Source organism: Canis lupus, chromosome 9 (genome assembly GCF_003254725.2).
Source record: "Canis lupus dingo isolate Sandy chromosome 9, ASM325472v2, whole genome shotgun sequence".
Taxonomy (NCBI): Eukaryota; Metazoa; Chordata; class Mammalia; order Carnivora; family Canidae; genus Canis; species Canis lupus.
The window spans coordinates 37636994-37657081 of NC_064251.1; the positions used below are offsets into that span (position 1 = coordinate 37636994).

General features: G+C 37.5%; 1 protein-coding gene across 9 annotated transcripts in view; it reads left to right on the forward strand.

Moving 5' to 3' along the window:
• Positions 1–18475, forward strand: part of GGNBP2 (gametogenetin binding protein 2) — a 33218-nt gene extending 14743 nt beyond the window's left edge. For 2 of the 9 annotated variants that reach the window (XM_025439865.3, XM_049114178.1), the window contains exons 6-14: positions 1831–1944; positions 7929–8132; positions 9183–9357; positions 10714–10908; positions 12828–12975; positions 14669–14794; positions 14877–15025; positions 16337–16585; positions 17833–18475. In XM_025439865.3, coding sequence (XP_025295650.1) covers positions 1831–1944; positions 7929–8132; positions 9183–9357; positions 10714–10908; positions 12828–12975; positions 14669–14794; positions 14877–15025; positions 16337–16585; positions 17833–18036 — 1564 coding nt within the window. In that variant the 3' untranslated portion in view covers positions 18037–18475. Of the gene's footprint in view, positions 1–1616; positions 1743–1830; positions 1945–7928; positions 8139–9182; positions 9358–10713; positions 10909–12827; positions 12976–14668; positions 14795–14876; positions 15026–16336; positions 16586–17832 lie in introns of all 9 variants that reach the window. The other 7 variants (XM_025439864.3, XM_049114177.1, XM_049114180.1 and 4 more) reach the window with 5 other exon arrangements.
• The last annotated feature ends 1613 nt before the right edge of the window (positions 18476–20088 follow it).

A 20088-nucleotide genomic window follows, 5' to 3' on the forward strand; every position in this document is an offset into this window, starting at 1 on the left:
AGAGTAAGAGAGAAGAATGCTGAGGAATTTAGTTAATTGGTAGAAAAGAAGCCAGTAGAGAAACTTGAGAGAGTGGCCAGAGAGGTAGGAGGAAGCCAAGGGGAAAGAGTGTTTCAGGGGAGTCTGGTCAGCTGTATTGAATGCTGCTGAAGTCATCATGGACCCAGAAGTGTTGAATGGATATAACAACACTGTGATAATTGGTGATCTTGATGAGTAAATATGTGGTTGAGTGGAAATAATCCAGATCAGAATGGGTAGAAAAGAGAATGCAATCTAAGGTCGTAGTGGATTAAGCTATGAGGGAAAGTATGGAGTGGAAAGACTTCTTTTTCAGAAAGCTTCATTTGAAAGGAAGGAGTGATATAAAAATGTTCAGTCTAGAGAGGTTGTGGATAAAATCTTGATTTGAGTTGTAGCGTTTTTAAAAAAGTATTAATGCTCTTATGTTCCAATGATAAAATAATCATCCCCTAGCTCTGATTTCATGAACTTTTTCCTCAATTGTGAGAACTTGAGTTTGAGAGTTCATCAGTTTTAGGAGATTATAGATCACGGAGGTATAATTAGAAAAAAAGGAAATACAAGAGTTGAGAGTAGGAAGGTAGAACATGGAAGACAGAGCAGTAGTTGAGGTTTTTGTTTCAAATTAGAGTGCTATACCTTACCTGAGCTCTTGTAACAAGGAATACGGAGCTGAATTGTACAGATGAACTGTAGTGGTGGCAGGGAGTTGAGAAATAGGTACTTAGCTATATAGAGCAGGTTAAGTAAAGATTCAGAGGTTTCTCCATCTCAAGCATCCAAGATAACTAACACATTTCTAAGATTGTAGTGAGACTGCAGAAGAACAGGCAGGAGCCAGGTGTTCAGAATCATGACATACCAAGAATATCATTAAATGGCATATAGACACACATTTATCTTGGAATGCACATCTGCAACAAAGCAAAACGCATGAGCAGTACTTTGAAACCCTATGGGGGAGGGAGAGTCTGGGAAGTTTTTAATAAGTTTTCTAAAAGTTATTTATATAGTCCTTATTACTGACACAGGCTGTGTAAGGTGTTCGTCTTAGTGTGTTGTCTTTGTTTTAATAAATGTAAAAATTTGTTTACTATGATTTGATTAAACTGTGTCTTTTTTTCTTAGCTACTTATAAATGTGAAGGTAGATAACAGTTTTGTTGCCATGGGTTAGATATAAAACCACATTAAGTAGATCAAAACTTGTTAGAATTTTCAATTTGTGGAAGATTGATCCATGTTTATAGGTGAAAATATTTTTTTAGCCCTATTGACTTTAAAGCATTCCAAGTAGGTTTGCTCATAAAATGCTTAATATCTTAATAAGTTAGTATCTTAATAAATGTAAATGTTGTTAAATTGTGTCAGATAAACTTAATAGTTGAACAGATATTTTTATATAAAGATACGAGCATATGTTTAAGTAATATTTTAATATAATTAAAATGAATATGTAATTATATACCAATTTGTAAACTTATTCTACTAATATAAATGTATTAAATACTTTATGATTTTAATTTAGACTATAGAAATTATCTCTTCAGATTATCTCAGTGTCACTAAGCTTTGTACTATACTGTACTACAGTGAAGGGAGCAGTAGCAGTGTCAGTTCAGAGAAGTTAAGTACAGATAAGAGAAGTAGTGAAGACCACAGGAAGGACAGCAAGTGTAGGATCATTTTCCATTATGGACCTTTCCAGGGAACATCCAGGTAAAATCAAGCAATCATTTACTCTGCCTTTTTTAATGTTTTACCCTTATATATTCCTTCTTTCACTAATATCTGTTTCTTTCTGCAGAGGTTGTTGGATGGACGTATGGGAACTAATGTCCCAAGAATGCAGGGATGAAGTAGTTTTAATTGACTCCAGTTGTCTTTTAGAAACACTAGAAACATATCTGCGAAAACACAGGTAAGTCTAAAGGTCATGTCATCACAGTATAGTCGGAAGGTGACCTAGTACTCTCTGAGTCATCCATATTGACTGTCATCTCCTTCATATAATAGCACTCCATTCTTGCCATTGATACCTGGTGCTAGGCAGAGCTTAATGTTAGGATAAGCAGTTCCTTTATGGGATGACTCTCAGTATTATCCTTCTTGTGTTGAGCCAGTATCTCCTCTTTTTGTAATTTTTACCTGTTGGTTCCAGGCCAATAAAGTATACTTAATTGAGTAAAGTCTACTTATTCACTTTGGAAATTCTAGTATTCTTTGTTTTTATGATAGAAGCATTTCATATTGTCATTTTCAAAATTCAGGTTTAAATTAGCTTTCATTTAGTAATATTTTAAATTATTTCTTCTATAATTGTTTGTCAAGACCTAAAAATAGAATTAGAATTTGTCTGGTTCATGTACTAAAAAAGTAACTTCAGATTATTCTTTTTAGAATACTACTTTACAAAGGAATTTTCTAAGTGTCATTAACATTTGGAAATTCATAGGGAGGGAGAGTGCAGTAGGAAAGGAAACTGGTAAGGGAGCCATCTAGAGATGGTGTTCTTGGAGGGAGTTGTATTCTTTTAATATAAATACATCATATATTTGGTGTGTGGTTGTTTGTTCTTTGACCTGGAACATATACACATACTTACTTTGGGGACACTTCTAGAAAACACGTGAATATAAAAACTAGCATTATCAAGATTGGTATTTATATGGGAATGAGGTAATGACTTAACCTGCATACTAAGTTTATTAGATGTTTTTCTATTTTCAGTTACAAACTTTCTTGTTTATTTGCCTTTTTTTGGTTGATTATACCCAAGAGAATAGAGGATATGTTAAATATTTGCAGTTTTGTTGAAGAGGAATTATATAGACACAAAATATATTTATATAGATAGGTCCATTATAGATTCCTTCCTCTTTCAATATGAATTGATCCCTATATTCAATGTTAATTGGTCCACCAAAAGAGAGCTTTTTGCAGTGATAAATTACTAGTTGTAAGAGCTAGTGTTTTGGAGTTTCCTGTAATGGTTCCTAGATATTTCCAGTACTTGAATGGCAATATTTTATGTCTATAAGAAGGTGGAGTTTGTTTGATAAATATCTGAAGGGTAGAGAGAAGTACAATTAAGAGAGATTGCTTTTTTATAATCTACTGATTATAACTTTGTTTTTTGTTGTTGTTGTTTTGTTTTTTTATAACTTTGTACAAGTTACTTTTCTGTGCCTCCATTTTTTTCTTAAAAATAATGATAGTACTAATTAATTGTAGGGTTAAATTTGTCACAGGGATGGACAATACATAGTCATACTTACTTAGAACAGTATCTAGCACATAGTAAGCACATTAAGGAATTTTGCACGCCAGATTTGCAAGGTCCTTGTTATTCCTTTGTATCTAGTTCTTGTTTTAGGTACAGTTTGAGTTTTTGAGGTATGTGAAATAAGCCAGTCACATTATTTAGTGAACTTTTCTGAGCACTTTATAATAAAGATTTGATGGGGCGCCAGGGTGGCTCAGTCTGTTAAGTGTCCTACTTTTGATCTCAGCTCAGGTCTTGATCTCAGGTGTGAGTTCAAGCCCCATGTTGGGCTCCACACTGGGTTATTAAATAAAGATTTGATAACACTGGCCAGTTAAGTATTGTGGTAGTACATAATTGGAAATAACATGTTAAGAAACTGAAGCCTCTGCCTTAAGAAATATTTGTGCAAGGTTACTTTTGAAAACAGGAAAAAATCACTTTTAGTCTTAAAATTGCTATTTATCTATGCCTTTGATACTTAGGATTATTCACAAAGATACATTAAACTATGACGATTTAAAGCAGTAAAATAAGGGAATAGTATTTTAAGTTTTATTACTGCTGCTGTATTACATCTAACTATTTATTTACCTGAAAAATAACCTTATCTTTTATAATCTGGAAACATGGAAGTACTTGTTATTTCTGCAATAAGTCTATTCTGCCCATCAAGGGGAAGACTTTTTTTTTTTATTGTGGTTAAAAAAACATAAATTTACTTTTTAAACAGTTTTTAAGTGAACGTTACAGTATTGTTAATTATATGTACATTGTTGTACAGTAGATCTCTAGAATTCTTCATCTGACATGATTGGAACTACATCCATTGAACAATAATTCCCCATTTACTTAACCTTCTCCCAATCCCTGGCAACCAGGGTTCTGTTTTCTGTTTTTATGAATTTGATTTTTTTTAGATAACTCATATATGCGGAATCATTCTCGGTATTGGTCTTTTTGTGACTGGCTTATTTCAATTCACACAACGTCCTCATGGGTTCATCCATGCTGTAGCATATGATGCAGAATTTCCTTCTTTTTTAAGGCTGCATAACAGTCCATTTGTGTGTGTACCATGCTCATCTCTGTCGGTGGACATTTAGGTTGTTGCCCCTATGTCGTAGTTGTTTCTAATAATGCCATGATGAACATGAATGTGCAAATATCTTTGAGATCCTGTTTTCAGTTCTTTTGGATATATATTCAAAAATGGGATTTCTGGATCATACGGTAGTTCTGTTTTTAATTTTTTAAGGAAATGCCATACTGTTTGCTATTATTTTTATTTATTTTTATTTTTATTTTTATTTTTTTAATTTTTATTTATTTATAAGAGTCACACAGAGAGAGAGGCAGAGACACAGGCAGAGGGAGAAGCAGGCTCCATGCACCGGGAGCCCGACGTGGGATTCCATCCCGGGTCTCCAGGATCGCGCCCTGGGCCAAAGGCAGGCGCCAAACCGCTGCGCCACCCAGGGATCCCTGTTTGCCATTATTGATAGCACTGTTTTATAGTTTCAGCAACAGTAGTGTCAAGGGTTCCAGTTTCTCTACATCTTTGCCAACACATACTGTTTTCTATTTTTTTGATAATGGCTATACTAACGAGTATAAGATAGTACCATGTGTAATTTGCATTTCCTTGATGATGATGTGGAGCAACTTTTCATATGCTTGTTAGCTCTTTGTTAGCCTGTCTTCTTTAGAGAAATGTCTATTCATGTCTTTTGCCCAATTTTCTTGTTACTGTTAACGTTGTAGGAGTTCTTCATATATTCTGGATATTAATCCCTTATCCAGTATGTGTTTTGCAAATATTTTCTCTGTGGTTGTCTTTCACTCTCTTCTTTCCTTTGCTACACAGAAGTTTTTTTTTTTTTTTTTTTTTTTTTTTAAAGCATTTTATTTATTTATCCATGGGAGACAGAGAGAGAGAGAGACAGACACAGGCAGAGGGAGAAGCAGGCTCCATGCAGAGAGCCTGATGTGGGACTCGATCCCAGGTCTCCAGGATCAGGCCCTGGGCTGAAGGCGGTGCTAAACCGCTGAGCCACCCAGGCTATCCCTACACAGAAGTTTTTAAGTTTGATACAGTCTCATTTGTTACTTGCTTTTGTTTTCTGTGCTTTTGATGTCCTATCCAAAAAATAACCTATTTTGTGTCATGAAATTTTTCTTCCTGTGTTTTCTTCTATAAACAAAAAACTGTACAAAACTGTAGTACAAAACTGAGTTTTGTACTCAGGTCTTTTTTTTTTTAATTTTTAATTTTATTTTTTTTAAAGCTTCTATTTATTTATGAGAGACACACACAGAGAGAGAGAGGCAGAAACACAGGCAGAGAGAGAAGCAGGCTCTATGCAGGGAGCCTGACATGGGACTCTATCCCGGGTCTTCAGGATCATGCCCTGGGCTGAAGGCGGCACTAAACCGCTGAGCCACCCGGGCTGCCCGTACTTTCAGGTCTTAATGTTTAGGTCTTTAGTCCATTTTGTGTTAATTTTTTGTACATTTCTTTGTTTTTCGAAGCATTAGTGATACAGTGATTTTATTTTTACTAGTCAACATTATTGCCTGTACTTATTACTAAATGGCCCTAGAGACTCAGCGCCTCTATTTTAACAAGTATTCATTTCAAGAAACATACTTAGAAAGATTTGTGCAGCAAACTGATGTGTGGCAGTGTAAGGGTAAGTACAGTAAGAAGTGTAAATGCAAATATTGGAACGCAGAGGAAGTCTGAATTCTAGTATGGCAATTGCAGAAGGGCGTGTCTTTAAGAATGGACACAATTTAGGCAAATGGAGAAAGATGTGGAGAGGGATGGAGAGAAAGCAGATACTTTGAAGTAGGGACGCATCTGCTGTGTTCACAATAGTCCATTGTCTGTGTGGTGTGTGTACAGGACAGGGTAGAGTGGGGAGAAGATGAGGGAGAGGTGAGTCTTGGGACGTGTGGCTGGAAAGAGGTGGGATAAGAGAGAAAGTCCGTGAAGGGCTTAATAAAAAGTTGAAACTTTATAGTGGAGAGGTCTTTAAGCTGAGTGAGATAATCAGATTTATTTTCAAAAATTATTTTGTTACTGAGTGCCTGGGTGGGTCATTTGGTTGGGCATCTGCCTTTGGCTCAGGTCATGATCTCAAGGTCCTGGGATCGAGCCCACCTGCTCAGCGGGAGCCTGCTTCTCCCTCTCTTCCCTGCTCATGCTGTCTCTTACTGTCTCTCTCTCTCTCTCTCAAATAAATGAATAAAGTCTTTTTAAAAAATTATTTTCTTATGAGAGATGCATTGAAGCTAGAAAGAATGCAAACAGAGAAGTAAAAAAGCATTAAAAAAATTGTTTAGGCAGTTGAAAACAGGTTAGGGGAAATTGGAAAGAAGCCTAGGGAGATGTAAGAAATCATTGATACCAATTGGCTCCACCCCTAAAAGAAGACCAGAGAAGAAGTTGCGAGTTAACTGAGGTTTTCTTCCTGGGTGACTATATGAATGATGTTCTTAACAAGTTTAGAAGGGAACACTTGTGTTGCCCTTGGTTTTGGAGAGAAAGTTTAACATGTTGTCTATTGTACATCTGTGGTGTCCCCCATTTTTCAGTGTGGGTTTGGCCCCCAGGCAAGGGCGGACACTTAACAAGAGCTGTAGAGGTGAGAGGTATACGTGTTGGCTGAAGCCATTGAAATAGAATACGTCACCTAGGGAGATAAATTTAAATTAAAGAGATCAAAATTTTCTGATTCCACCACAGCTAATCTTCTGAGAGAGGCAGTTATTAATATTATGAGCCTGGCTTTTTTATCAGACCAGTTCTTCCTTGTTTCAGGATATCAAAGCTAAAGAAACGAGGCTCTATTTTTTTTCTTTCACTGCCCAATTTTTAATTTTTGTTTCTTTTTTTCCAATTTTTGAATTAAAAATTGAATGTTTGGTGTCTAAAAGAAAATGTCATCATCTTCTACATTCACACACTCTTTTGTGCTTTTTTCCCTCTTCTACACTATTGCCACTGAAATTTAGACAACAGTTCTGTGTATGTGTTGTCAATATTATGATTGTGTTTGAAAACATGCTTTTTTTTTTGTAAGAAGAAGAAATTTGACATTTTGGAAATTACTTAATCTACCGTGTGCCACTTTCCTGTTCTTCTTGCCCCCACCCTCTTCCCAGTGTTTAGCTAATGAGATGTTAAAATGTTGTAGCAAAGTATGGACTCAGGTTTACTGACCGAAGATAGCAACTATTTTTCAGAGGCTGAAAGAAGGGATTCTTTGAGTCACTGGTTTGTAGCCTTTTGTTTTATTTTGAACTTGTACAAGTAAGTAGCTCTTGAAGTGGAGGTATGCTTGTCCTTGGCAACTTTTTTTTACACGTGTATTTTGTGAACAAACAGGTATATATCCATCTCATTCTTTTGGGTCCATGTGTCTCATTTAAGAATCGTTTGCAAATGGAGATCCAGCTCTACTCTTCTAATCCGCAAATTTGTATTTCTCTTACATGTGTATGTTTTAAACGTGTGTTTGGAGGATTTTTTTTAACACTCCATATAGGAGGGGAATGTCATTAGTACGGTGTAACATGTTTCATGAAATAATTACGCAGCTAGTTCTTAATTTTGAAGTTTTTCTTTTCAACAGGTTTTGCACTGATTGCAAAAATAAAGTCCTCCGAGCATACAATATCCTTATTGGTGAACTTGATTGCAGCAAAGAGAAGGGCTACTGTGCTGCACTTTATGAAGGTTTGCGGTGCTGTCCACACGAACGGCACATACATGTTTGCTGTGAAACAGACTTCATTGCACATCTCTTGGGTCGTGCTGAGCCAGAGTTCGCAGGAGGGTATGAGTATGTAATTTGCTAGAATGGGCTATCTAGCGCTTTGCTTCATTTTATTACTGAAAATTTATTTCCATCACCTTTTGCCTCAGTACATGTGATATATGTAAAAATTAAAGTGTGCCTGTAAAGATTTTGCTTTCTTTAAAGTATGCATTTCTTAATTGAGTAAAAAGAGAGAAAAACTTTTCTGTGGTATTCATTTCAGCCCTCTGCTCCTTGTTGCTCGAAGTAGACAGGCTTTTTTTTGGCTTCATTATTATAGATTATCATTTTCATTTGAAAATGATTAGAAGGGATTTTCCCCCTCCACCCATGCATTTCCATGTTTAAATTTTGTTCAGAATGATGGTTTTTGCATAGGAAGAAAGGTCTTTGAAGCAAGGGGTTAAATACTGAATGTAATTCATGAACTGTGTGTATATTATTATTGGATTGTATAAGAATCTAAAATTTTAACTTTGGCTTTATTGTGCACATAAAATCAGAGAAAGTTCTAGAATAAATTGAACCCATTTTCCTTTTTGTTTTGTATATCAGCTCTCATTTGCCTACTTTATGCTAGGCATTTAGAACATGAAGAATTATCACTGAAACTTTATGAATACTTCTATTGAAAACTAGCCTGGAAGGCTTCGGTCCATGATTGAATCACATTGGCATTACCTTTCTCCATTCCAAAAAGAAACAAAAACCAAGTAGGCATTTGTTACAATTGGAAGGTGAAAGGAGCTGTCGTATTTACCTTGTTTACCTTGAGCTGGACACGTATATGACTTCTCTGTGCCCCACAAAACCATCTCTTTAGGGCCAGTTCCTGAATTATCTAATTTTTAGCAATATTAGGACTGAGTTTTGCCTGCATGTGTATTTCTCATTTGTTATATACATGTGTGCTTGTATGTTTATATGTATATTGAATTTGAATATATAACTGGCTTGTTATTAGATACGCAAATTGTATTTAAAACCTGAACTTGCAGATGTCTTAATCTGTCTTTTACTGTTTTGGTAAAGGGTATTAGGAATTATGTGATTTATTCTCCTTTATAGGCGAAGAGAAAGGCATGCAAAGACAATAGATATAGCTCAAGAGGAAGTTCTGACCTGCTTGGGAATTCATCTTTATGAAAGACTGCATCGAATCTGGCAAAAATTACGAGCAGAAGAGCAAACATGGCAGATGCTTTTCTATCTTGGTGTTGATGCTTTACGCAAGAGTTTTGAGGTAATGGGTAGCCCCGGTGGCCCAGCAGTGTAGTGCCTGCCTTTGGCCTGGGGCGTGATCCCGGAGTCCCAGGATCGAGTCCCACGTTGGGCTCCCTGTGTGGAGCCTTCTTCTCCCTCTGCCTGTGCCTTTCCCCCACCCCCCCCCCCGTGTCTCTCATGAATAAATACATAAAATCTTAAAAAAAAAAAAAAAAAGAGTTTTGAGGTAAAAATAGTGGGCTGCTTCAGTGTCTAAGATTGCTTAGTCACATTATTAGACTGAATATTGCTATAAGCCACCAGTCTGATTTTGCCTCACAGGCCTGTGATCCACTGATGGTGTCATGGATTTAGGGGGATTCAGGGAGGGGAATGAGAATTTAGAAATTTGTAGATTTTTCTTTGTTTTTTTAATCCTGTTATTCTGCTGGCTTTGGTTTTTAAACCTTCTCAGAGTAGAAAACTGAAGTTGGTGATTATTTAGCAAGATGTTGCTATTAAATATATCTAATGAAAAGTTAAAAGCAGCCCCCAAAATAAGGAACAAAAGTAGAAACTTTTAATGAGGCTCAGCTTTCCTGCAGATGTGTAGCCTTTTTATATTGCTGGTATTGAGTTTAATGCTGGTGATTTGGTAACTTTCTTTGGGGGGGCGGGTTCCACTCTTAGCACATAGAATATTGGCTAGTGAACATTTTGTTACATTCTAGGGAATGGTTGTAACCCTTTAACTGGGTCACAGATCTTTTAAGAATAGTATGAAAGCTATAAACCCTTTTTTCAAAAGCCCATCCATGAGCTTTAAACATTGTCCTGGGGAGTCTGAGGAGATTTGTACTAGTTCTTGCTGCACACATTTCTGTTTCCTTTTCTCTTTGTATATTTGTGACTTCAGAAACTAGATCATCTAATCAGGTTAAATAGTCTTCTCATTGTGTGAAAAAATGAGTATTTACTCTGCTGCATTAAAATTTTGAAATTTGAAACTAGAGTATTGCTGGTTTGGAATAGGAGTATATATAAGTTTGCCTTTCCTGTAGGGATTAGTAGTATATTCACTTCCTGTAGATTTAAGATGTCTTTATTTAAAGTATTAAAATTTAAGATTCTTTGTAAAAATCTGTAAAATTGCAACATGAATTACCTGTGTGTGGTATCATTTAAAATTAGTAAATGAAGGGCACCTGGGTGACTCAGTTGGTTAAACACCCATCTCTCAATCTCAGTCAAGGTGGTGAGTTGAAGCCCCATGTTGGGTTCCATGCTGTGTGGAGCCCAAATAGATAGATAGATAGACAGAATTAGCAAATGAGAATTTCCTTGGAAAATAAATGAAGTTTTGAGCAGTCTTCACTCAACTTTGTTTTTATAATAGATGACTGTGGAAAAAGTACAGGGTATTAGCCGATTAGAACAACTTTGTGAAGAATTTTCAGAGGAAGAACGAGTAAGAGAACTCAAGCAAGAAAAGAAACGCCAAAAACGGAAGAATAGACGAAAAAATAAATGTGTATGTGATATTCCTACTCCCTTACAAGCAGCAGATGAAAAGGAAGTAAGCCAAGAGAAGGTAGTATTTCTTAATTTCGACTCATGTAGTATTGCTTTTTTGCTAGATCTTGGTATTTTTGCTCTGCTTTTCCAGAATATGAGAAGTTGCAGCTTGTATATTGGCTTTTTTCCTACTAAAATTGGTAAAAGCCAAAATTTTTAATGTCATACATTTATTTTATATTGTTTAATGGTTATCTTTTTACCTGTTCTTAGTACATTGATTAGATCAAAGTTCCAAATTTGGAAAGTTAAGTCTTTGCATGACCTAGAGCTGTTCTTTTTGGTCTCAGGACTCCTTTGCGTTCTTAAAAATTATTTTGCCCAATGTGCTTTTTGTTTATGTGGATTATACTTTTTAAAATTTGCTGTATTAGAAATTAAGATGGAGAAATTTAAAAATTATTAATTCTAAGAAAATAAAAAAAACCTATTATATATTAACATGAATAACAGTTTTGGGAAAATGTTCCCCCTTCCCCCCCAAAAAAAGAAGTGAGAAGAATTGGTATTATTTCATAGTTTTGCAGCTCTTTTTAATATTTGGTTTAAAAGGAATTAGATGAAAAAAAAAAATAAAAGGAATTAGATGGATTCTCATATCTGCTTCTGCATTTAGTCCAGTTCCTTATGGTGTTTGGTTGAAGCATATGAAGAAAGTCTGGCCTCAAATAGAAAAGGGAGAAATATTTTAATATAAACTTTTTCAGATAGTTGTGGCTATTCTTTGGCATTGCAACTCAACAAGTGGTAGTTTAAATCTTAAAGATTAGTTATGATGTGGAACCTGGCACCTATCAGTGACCTTTTCATAACTCAGTTAAATTAAAATCTATTAGTCAGTCTTGCACTTTGAATAGATCTTTTACTCATGCATGATTTTGTAACATCATGCATTGGTCATTTGAAAGATACTGGTTTACTGAGTTATGCAGATCTTGCCAGATATGATTTCATTACATAACATCACGTAATCATGTTAAAACCACTACTAATCTCATCAGAAAGGACTTTAAGTATTGGGAAGCTTCAAGCTCATTATGCTTATGTATAGAAATTTTCAAAATTCTGATTGTGTTTTGAAAGTTTGAACTTTACCACTGATACTAAATACTGTCCATTGTTTTCTTGGAGGCGATAGGCTGACTTCGTTTTTGAGAAAGTGCTTTTTAAGGGTCCCAGTCTGAATAACCATGGTTTGTCTCTCATTCTGTCAAGCAAAATTGATGTTTCAGGATAAAAAACACATCTAGTTCAGCTTATAACTCAAGTAGTTGCTCAAGTGCTCTTCCTTGAGACAACCAAAGTATTTTGGTATACAGCAAAGTATTTTGGTATGCAGCAAAAGTACTTTAAGCATACTTCCTGTTTGTCACATAGACTATTAAAAAGGCATCTAAAAAAAATAGATAAATAAAAATAAAAAGGCATCTACCCATGAGGTGATACTTAATAAAAATATTTTTACTGCTTCATGGAAGACATTCGTAAGAGACATACTTACTGATTTCCTAAGAGTACTTGACAAGTAAAGAATATAGTGACTGTTAGTGCACTTTGATTGCTGCTGGTTTGATTTGTGCTAAGTACCAGCAACTTTCCCCACCATTGCTTTTGTACCATCAGTGTAAGTGTCAATACAGTGAAAAAGGCATCACATCTTAGTATTCTGATGAAAATAGTTTTGACTTAGGGAGTCAGCAGACTGTACTTTGAAAACTGCTCTCCTAGACTTTCCTGATACCATTAACTGTTAATTTGCTTTTTTAGTTGTCATAGTCTTGATCAGTGGGTTAGTGATTTTCTTACATGAGAATAATTTTTTCAGTTGTTAACCTTCTAGCTCCTATCTAATTGGTTGCTGCTAAGGAAATTAAAATGTAGCCATTTTGTAGGTAAGATTTTTTACTATCTCTTACTATTGATTGATCTTTAAAGGAAACAGACTTCATAGAAAACAGCTGCAAAGCCTGTGGCAGCACTGAAGATGGTAATGGTTGTGTAGAAGTCATCGTTACCAATGAAAATACGTCCTGTACCTGTCCTAGCAGCGGCAATCTCTTGGGGTCCCCTAAAATAAAGAAAGGTAACCAAATACAGTTTAGTTTTTTCTTTCTCTTTCTCTCTTTCTCTTTCTTTCTTTCTTTCTTTCTTTCTTTCTTTCTTTCTTTCTTTCTTTCTTTCTTTCTTTCTCTCTCTCTCTCTTTCTCTCTCTTTCTCTGTCTGTCTCTCTCTGTCTCTTTTTTCTTTTAAGATTTATTTTGGAGGGGATCCCTGGGTGGCTCAGGGGTTTAGCACCTGCCTTCGGCCCAGGGTGTGATCCTGAAGTCCTGGGATCGAGTCCCACATTGGGCTCCCTGCATGAAGCCTGCTTCTCTCTCTGCCTGTGTCTTTGCCTCTCTCTCTGTCTGTCATGAATGAATAAATAAAATCTTAAAAAAAAAAAAAAAAAAGTCAGCTGCTCAACTGACTGAGCCACCCAAGCGCCTCTACAGTTTCCTTTTCTTTTTTTTTTAAGATTCTATTTATTGGGCAGCCCCAGTGGTACAGTGGTTTACTGCCACCTGCAGCCCAGGGTGTGATCCTGGAGACCCGGGATCGAGTCCCACGTCGGGCTCCCTGCATGGAGCCTGCTTCTCCCTCTGCCTGTGTCTCTGCCTCTCTCTCTGTGTGTCTCTATGAATAAATAAATAAAATCTTAAAAAAAAAAAAAAGATTTTATTTATTTTGGAGAGACTGTACTCTAACAGGATGGGGGGAGGGGGCAGTGTAGGGGCAGAGGGGGAGGGAAAGGAAGCGAGAAAGAATCTGAAACATAATGCACTGAGTGCAGAGCCCAACAGGGGCCTTGATGTGGGAGTTCCATCTCATGATTCTGAGATTGTGGCCTGAGCCGAAACCAAGAGTTGGATGCTCAACTGACCGAGCCACCCAAGTATTCCCTCTACAGTTTCTTTTTAAAATTAAGTCTCAAGCTTATTTATTAAAGATGTATTTATTTATTTGAGAGAGAGAATGTGCAGATGAGCAGGAGGAGGGAGAGGGAGAGACAGTCTCAAGCAGACTCTGAGCTGAGCACAGAGCCTGACCTAGGGCTCAATCCCAGGACCCTGAGATCATTACCTGAGCCTAAACTGAGAGTCACACTTAACCCACAGCACCGCCCAGATGCCTCATATTCTTTCTTTTAGATGTAAGAGGTTTTTGGAGGTACCTGGCTGGCTCAGTCAATAGAGAATGTAACTCTTGATCTCAGGGTCGTGAGTTTAAGCCCCACATTGAGGGAAGAAATTACTTTTTAAAAACAACTTTAAGGGCAGCCCGGGTGGCTCAGTGGTTTAGCACAACCTTCAGCCCAGGGTGTGATCCTGGAGACGTGGGATCGAGTCCCATGTCAGGCTCCATGCATGGATCCTGCTTCTCCCTCTGCCTGTGTCTGTGCCCCCCTCTCTCTCTCTCTCTCTCTCTCTAATAAATAAATAAAATCTTTAAAAATAAATAAATAATTAAAAAACCTAAATTTAAAAAATAAAAAAAAATGTAAGAGGTTTTAGAGATCCTGTTTCTTAAGACACTAGTCCCTTTTTCTTTATGGTGTTTGATTTGTTATTATTTGATCAAAACAAAAAACTGTAAATCCCTAATTATGTTTTCATTATTTAATTTTTTATTTTCAGTAAGCTATCAATTTTGAAATTTTTCTGTAGTCTCCAGTTCATTCTTTGTACTAATATATGTATTGGTATGTTAATTGTATCTCTCAACTGCTTTATTTTCAGGCTTATCACCACACTGTAATGGTAGTGATTGTGGATATTCATCTAGCATGGAAGGGAGTGAAACAGGTTCTCGGGAGGGTTCAGATGTTGCCTGCACTGAAGGCATTTGTAATCATGATGAACACGGTAGGTTCAGATTAAACCTCCCAATTATTTCTACTACATGGCTGATTTAAGCACATAAATAAGAGATTATTGATTTCTGCAGGTGACGACTCCTGTGTTCATCACTGTGAAGACAAAGAGGATGATGGAGATAGCTGTGTTGAATGTTGGGCAAATTCTGAAGAGAACACCACCAAAGGAAAAAATAAAAAGAAGAAAAAGAAAGCCAAGATGTTGAAATGTGATGAACATGTAAATGTTATAATTTTAAAATCTTTGCTGTTGAGGGGAGAACAGCCTATTTTTTTTAGGAGTGACAAGTCTGCAGCTTAGTTCTTAGTATTTATTATTATTTGAGAAGGAGTACCTTTAGAATGCAGTTCCATTGGTTGCTCATCTTGTATGTGTGTGTGTCTGATGTAGTCATTTGACCAGCAGTCCATGTGAGTCATAAATCCAGTTCATTCTTTTCATAATACGTTTTTTTAATATTTTATTTATTTATTTGAGAGAGAGCGAAAACGCAAGCGAAGGGCAGAGGGAGAAGCAGGCTTGTTACAAAGCAGGGAGCTCTGTGGGGCCTGATCTCAGAACCCCAGGATCATGACCTGAGCTGAAGGCAGATGTTTAGCTGACTGAATCATCCAGGCACCCCATTTTTTTCTTTTCTTTTTTTTTTTCTTTTAAGATTTTATTTATTCATGAGAGAGACAGAGAGAAAGGCAGAGACACAGCAGAGGGAGAAGCAGGCTCCATGCAGGGACCCTGAGGTGGGATTTGATTCCGGGTCTCCAGGATCACGCCCTGGGCTGAAAGCAGACACTCAACCCCTGAGCCACCCAGGGATCCCACACCCCATTTTTCATAATAGTTTTTTTTTTTTTTTTTTTTAAGTTTTGCTTATTCATGAGGGATAGAGAGAGAGAGGCAGAGACATAGGCAGAGGGAGAAGTAGACTCCTTGCAGGGAGCCTAATGTGGGACTCTATCCCAGAACCTGGATCATGACCTGAGCCAAAGGCAGACGCTCAGTCACTGAGCCACCCAGGCGTCCCTTCATAATAGTTTTAAATGAATTAGCTATGTAATCTTGAGCAGTTTGCTTGATGTTAGTTGTCCCATTTGTTTTTTTGTTTTTGTTTGTTTTTAAAGATTTTATTTATTCTTGAGAGAGACAGGGAGGCAGAGACGTAGGCAGAGGGAGAAGCAGGCTCCCTGTGGTGAGCCTGATGTGGGACTCGATCCCCAGACCCCAGGATCACAGTCTGAGCCAAAGGCAGACACTCAACCACTGAACCACCCAGGCATCCCAGTTGTTCCATTTTTAAGGAGAGAATGGTCCCTATCAGATTAAGTTCTGTGAAGATGAAATGAGGTGATATTGATGAGTTAACATAGCATCTGTTATGTAGTAAGTGCCTACTAACTGCCAGCTGCTGCTGTTATTCAGCATTCCTTCTAAAAAGTTAACACGTCATTAGGGCCTTTTTTTTTTCTTTCTTTAAAGAGTAATTGCTATTATTTCCTGCCTTTTTATCTGGGATATCCTTTGTTGTGGTTTCAGATCCAAAAGCTTGGAAGCTGTATTACAGATCCAGGTAATCGAGAGACCTCAGGAAATACCGTGCACACAGTGTTTCACCGTGACAAGACCAAAGATGCACATCCTGAAAGCTGTTGCAGTTCTGAAAAGGGTGGGCAGCCACTGCCTTGGTTTGAGCATAGGAAAAATGTACCACAGTTTGCAGAACCTACAGAACCGTCATTTGGTCCTGATTCCGGTAAAGGTGCCAAGAGCTTAGTTGAACTCCTTGTAAGTAAGGATATCTTATTGTGAATAACTGATTGCTCATGGGGTAGATGTGGAAGGGGACAATATTTGAGAATTTAAACTTGGGACTGGGGGACATTAAGGGCAGTCTCATTATTTTTGGTGATTTCATTTCTGCTCTTCCAGTCATGGGTTATGCAACTGCTCTAGAGCACATTTCCTTGTCTTCCTTTGTCTCAGAGGTAGGAGAGAATAGTTGGGAGAAGGGGATAGAGTTAGCATTATGTCCAGGAGTCTGCCTCTTTGAAGAGGGTTATTTGTAAGCAAACTGCCTTTCTGAGTGGCAATTTATGGTGGCTAGCCTTCCAGACCAGGAAAATATGTAGAATCTGAACTAGAGCCCACTTTTCTAGGTTCTATCCTTTAGGTTCATGTAGGATCAGAGCATAACTGGAAAATCTTTTATATTGATTCCCAAGTCTTGATACTTTAGGTGAATTATGCCTGATTGCAAGCAACCCAGTAGTACATAGTTTGTGTGGAGCTTAGAGGAGGGGAAGAAAAGAGATGGGTGATGTATCTTTTGTATAGTAGTTAGGCTGTTAATGGAACCAAATCCTTTAGATTTTTTTTTTTTTTACATGGTGGTTAAGTTTCCTAAGTTTTAAAAAGGTTATATTTTACTTAATTTGTTAGAGCTAAAAGTTTCAGCATAGGACCAGCCAGTTAAAAACCAGATCAGTCTGGTTATTTAGAGTTTGGTAGCGAGCTATAACCATCTGTAGTCATTTTTTTTTTTTTTTTTAGATTTTATTTATTCACTCATAGAGACGCAGAGAGAGAGAGAGAGAGAGAGAGAGAGGCAGAGACAAGGCAGAGAGAGAAGCAGGCTCCATGCAGGGAGCCTGATGTGGGACTCGATCCTGGGTTTCCAGGATCACACCCCGGGCTGCAGGCAGGCGGCGCTAAACCGCTGCGCCACTGGGGCTGCCCTCTAGTCATTTTTTTAAGGCAAAGGCATGTTGGTACTCTGTCAGGTTTACAGGTCTTCTAGGACAAATTATAGATTCAGAATTTCAAACTGAGTGGAGTTGGATTATATTCTTACTTAGTACTTTCTGAGACAGAATGACATGATGCTTGTTCTGTAAACAGTCCAATCAAAGACCTTTTGTGACTCAATTGAAATCAAAAGGCTAACCTGCCTTAATTTTTAGTTGTCCTCCATCAGCATAGTATTTTGCATTCTTAGTTTAACTCATAATCTTAACTACTGCTTTTATTTGCAGGATGAGTCTGAATGTACTTCAGATGAGGAAATCTTTATCTCACAAGACGAAATACAGTCATTTATGGCTAATAACCAGTCTTTCTACAGCAATAGAGAACAATACCGACAGCATCTGAAGGAGAAATTTAATAAATACTGCCGCTTAAATGATCACAAGAGGCCCATTTGTAGTGGCTGGTTGACAACGGCTGGAGCAAATTAAATAAATAAAATAGCTCTGTCTTTCAATGAAACACTCAAGATGACTACTGCGCCTTCTCTTTCAAAAAACTTAATTTAGTGACTTATGGCAAAATTTTATCTTAAATCAATGTGATTCTTTCTTGTTTTGGGAGACGGTGGAGGTAACCTCATTAGTTTGTTCTTTCTTCAGGCTTGTGTCTTTAGTTGCGTGGCTGCGCAGGCCTGCCATATGATTTAAGCCATCTCTCTTCATTAAATGTTTCTCTTCCTGTGAGACTTACTAAAGCAACCTAGTGGCAAAAAGTAATGTTGTACTTATACTTCTGTACAGAAATGACAATGAGCTGAATATATGGTTTTACAAAGTAGACATCCACTTGCAAAATGTTTGGATGTAATGTTAAAGCGCAATGTGCAAAATTTAAAATAAAGAATATTTATTAATACGCATAGTAAAAGTTGGTGTACATGTTTCTACTTAATGTGTGGCAGTATTTTAATATTTGCCACTTGTGGACTTGGTACTTAGCCATTGTTAATGTTAGGATAGAGATACAGATCGTTGAGGGCAAAATTCTTCCCTTGACCAGAGTCAACAACCAAGAAAAGCAGTTTCCAGTCTTGAAAGAAATTTGCTTCAGTACCTTTAAATACTGGCTAGCTAGCATCTTTCTCATGACATTGTTAATTGCTGTTATTAAAAATTCCCTGATACCTAACATAAAGCACCTTAAATTCAGAGATTCATATTGAACTAGAAGAATGAAACCAGAATTTCTACCAAGAGTGGCCTGAGCAATGTGACTCTAGCAAGCACCTAAACCTGGGACTGGAGGGCTGCACCCAAGGCTAACCACATTGCAGTCTGTAAGTGCATGCTCCTTGTCTGGTTTCCTACAATAAAGTCACTATGGCATTACAGTTTACTGCTTCCATAAGCTGTCTGAGAGCACTGAAGGAGAGCGATTCCCCCTGGAGTAGCATTTGGCTGCCATTTAAAAGGTTGAGTCAGTTCAGTAAACGTGTGCTTAGAGCTTTGTGTTTACATGTTGATAATACTTGGTGGGCAGCAGTGAAATAGTGGGACAGTCAATACCTCTTTGGAGTGAGGATGGAGTGAATTTTAGGGGCTTTCTACCACTTAATCAGACTTCAGGGGGGACAACAGCAGAAGCTTAGATTTAATTTTTATAGATGGTGGCATTTCTTTGATATACCCCCTCAGTTGTATAAGGATGGGTGGGGCAGAGGTAAAATGAGTCTGACCTTTGTTCACTTTCATCCTGGAATCCAGAAAAAATAACTAAGGGTCCCCCACAGCCCTAAAGCTCTATTCACTGCCTTTGCAGTCAGGTTTTCTCTCGAGATCCGTGAAAGAAGGGCTGGCTTTATTTTTTTTAAGATTTTTATTTATTCATGAGAGACAAAGGCAGAGGGAGAAGCAGGCTCCCTGCAGGGAGCGGTGTGGAACTGAATTCCTGGACCCCCAGATTATGCCCTGAGCTGAAGGCAGATGCTCAACCACTGAGCCCCCCAGGCATCCCTGGTTTTATTTTAATCTTTGTGGGCCAAACATGGTACTTGGTGAATGAATAAACCAGCCACATTTACTGCTTATACCATTGCTTGCAGTGGAGGAGTTCCTTAGGCAGAGGTGTTTTTTCTTTGAAAGGATGGTTATATTGGGAATGCAGACGTAAGGAAGGCAGTTTCCAGAGCTTTGATGGAACATCCTGTGTGGTCAAAGAGCAAAGTGAGCTCTACTCTGAGCAAACCCAACAACCCAAGAAGAGACAAAGGGGAGAATGGAGTGGAACCCAGTTTAGGAGCACAACCTCTGGCCTAAGACTGGACAGCTTGAAGTCCAAACCATGCTTCACCTTCTCAGGATAGTCATCTATAAAATGAAGACCAGGAAGTAGTTATCTCATAGGGCTGCTCTGCATATTAATATATTTAAAGTGCTTTAAAAGTACCTATTACACAGTAAGTGCTCAATAAATATTAGCTATTGCTTTAATCTTTGATATGCATAGTGATACATTTGTTTCAATGGGAGTTGGGAGGGTTA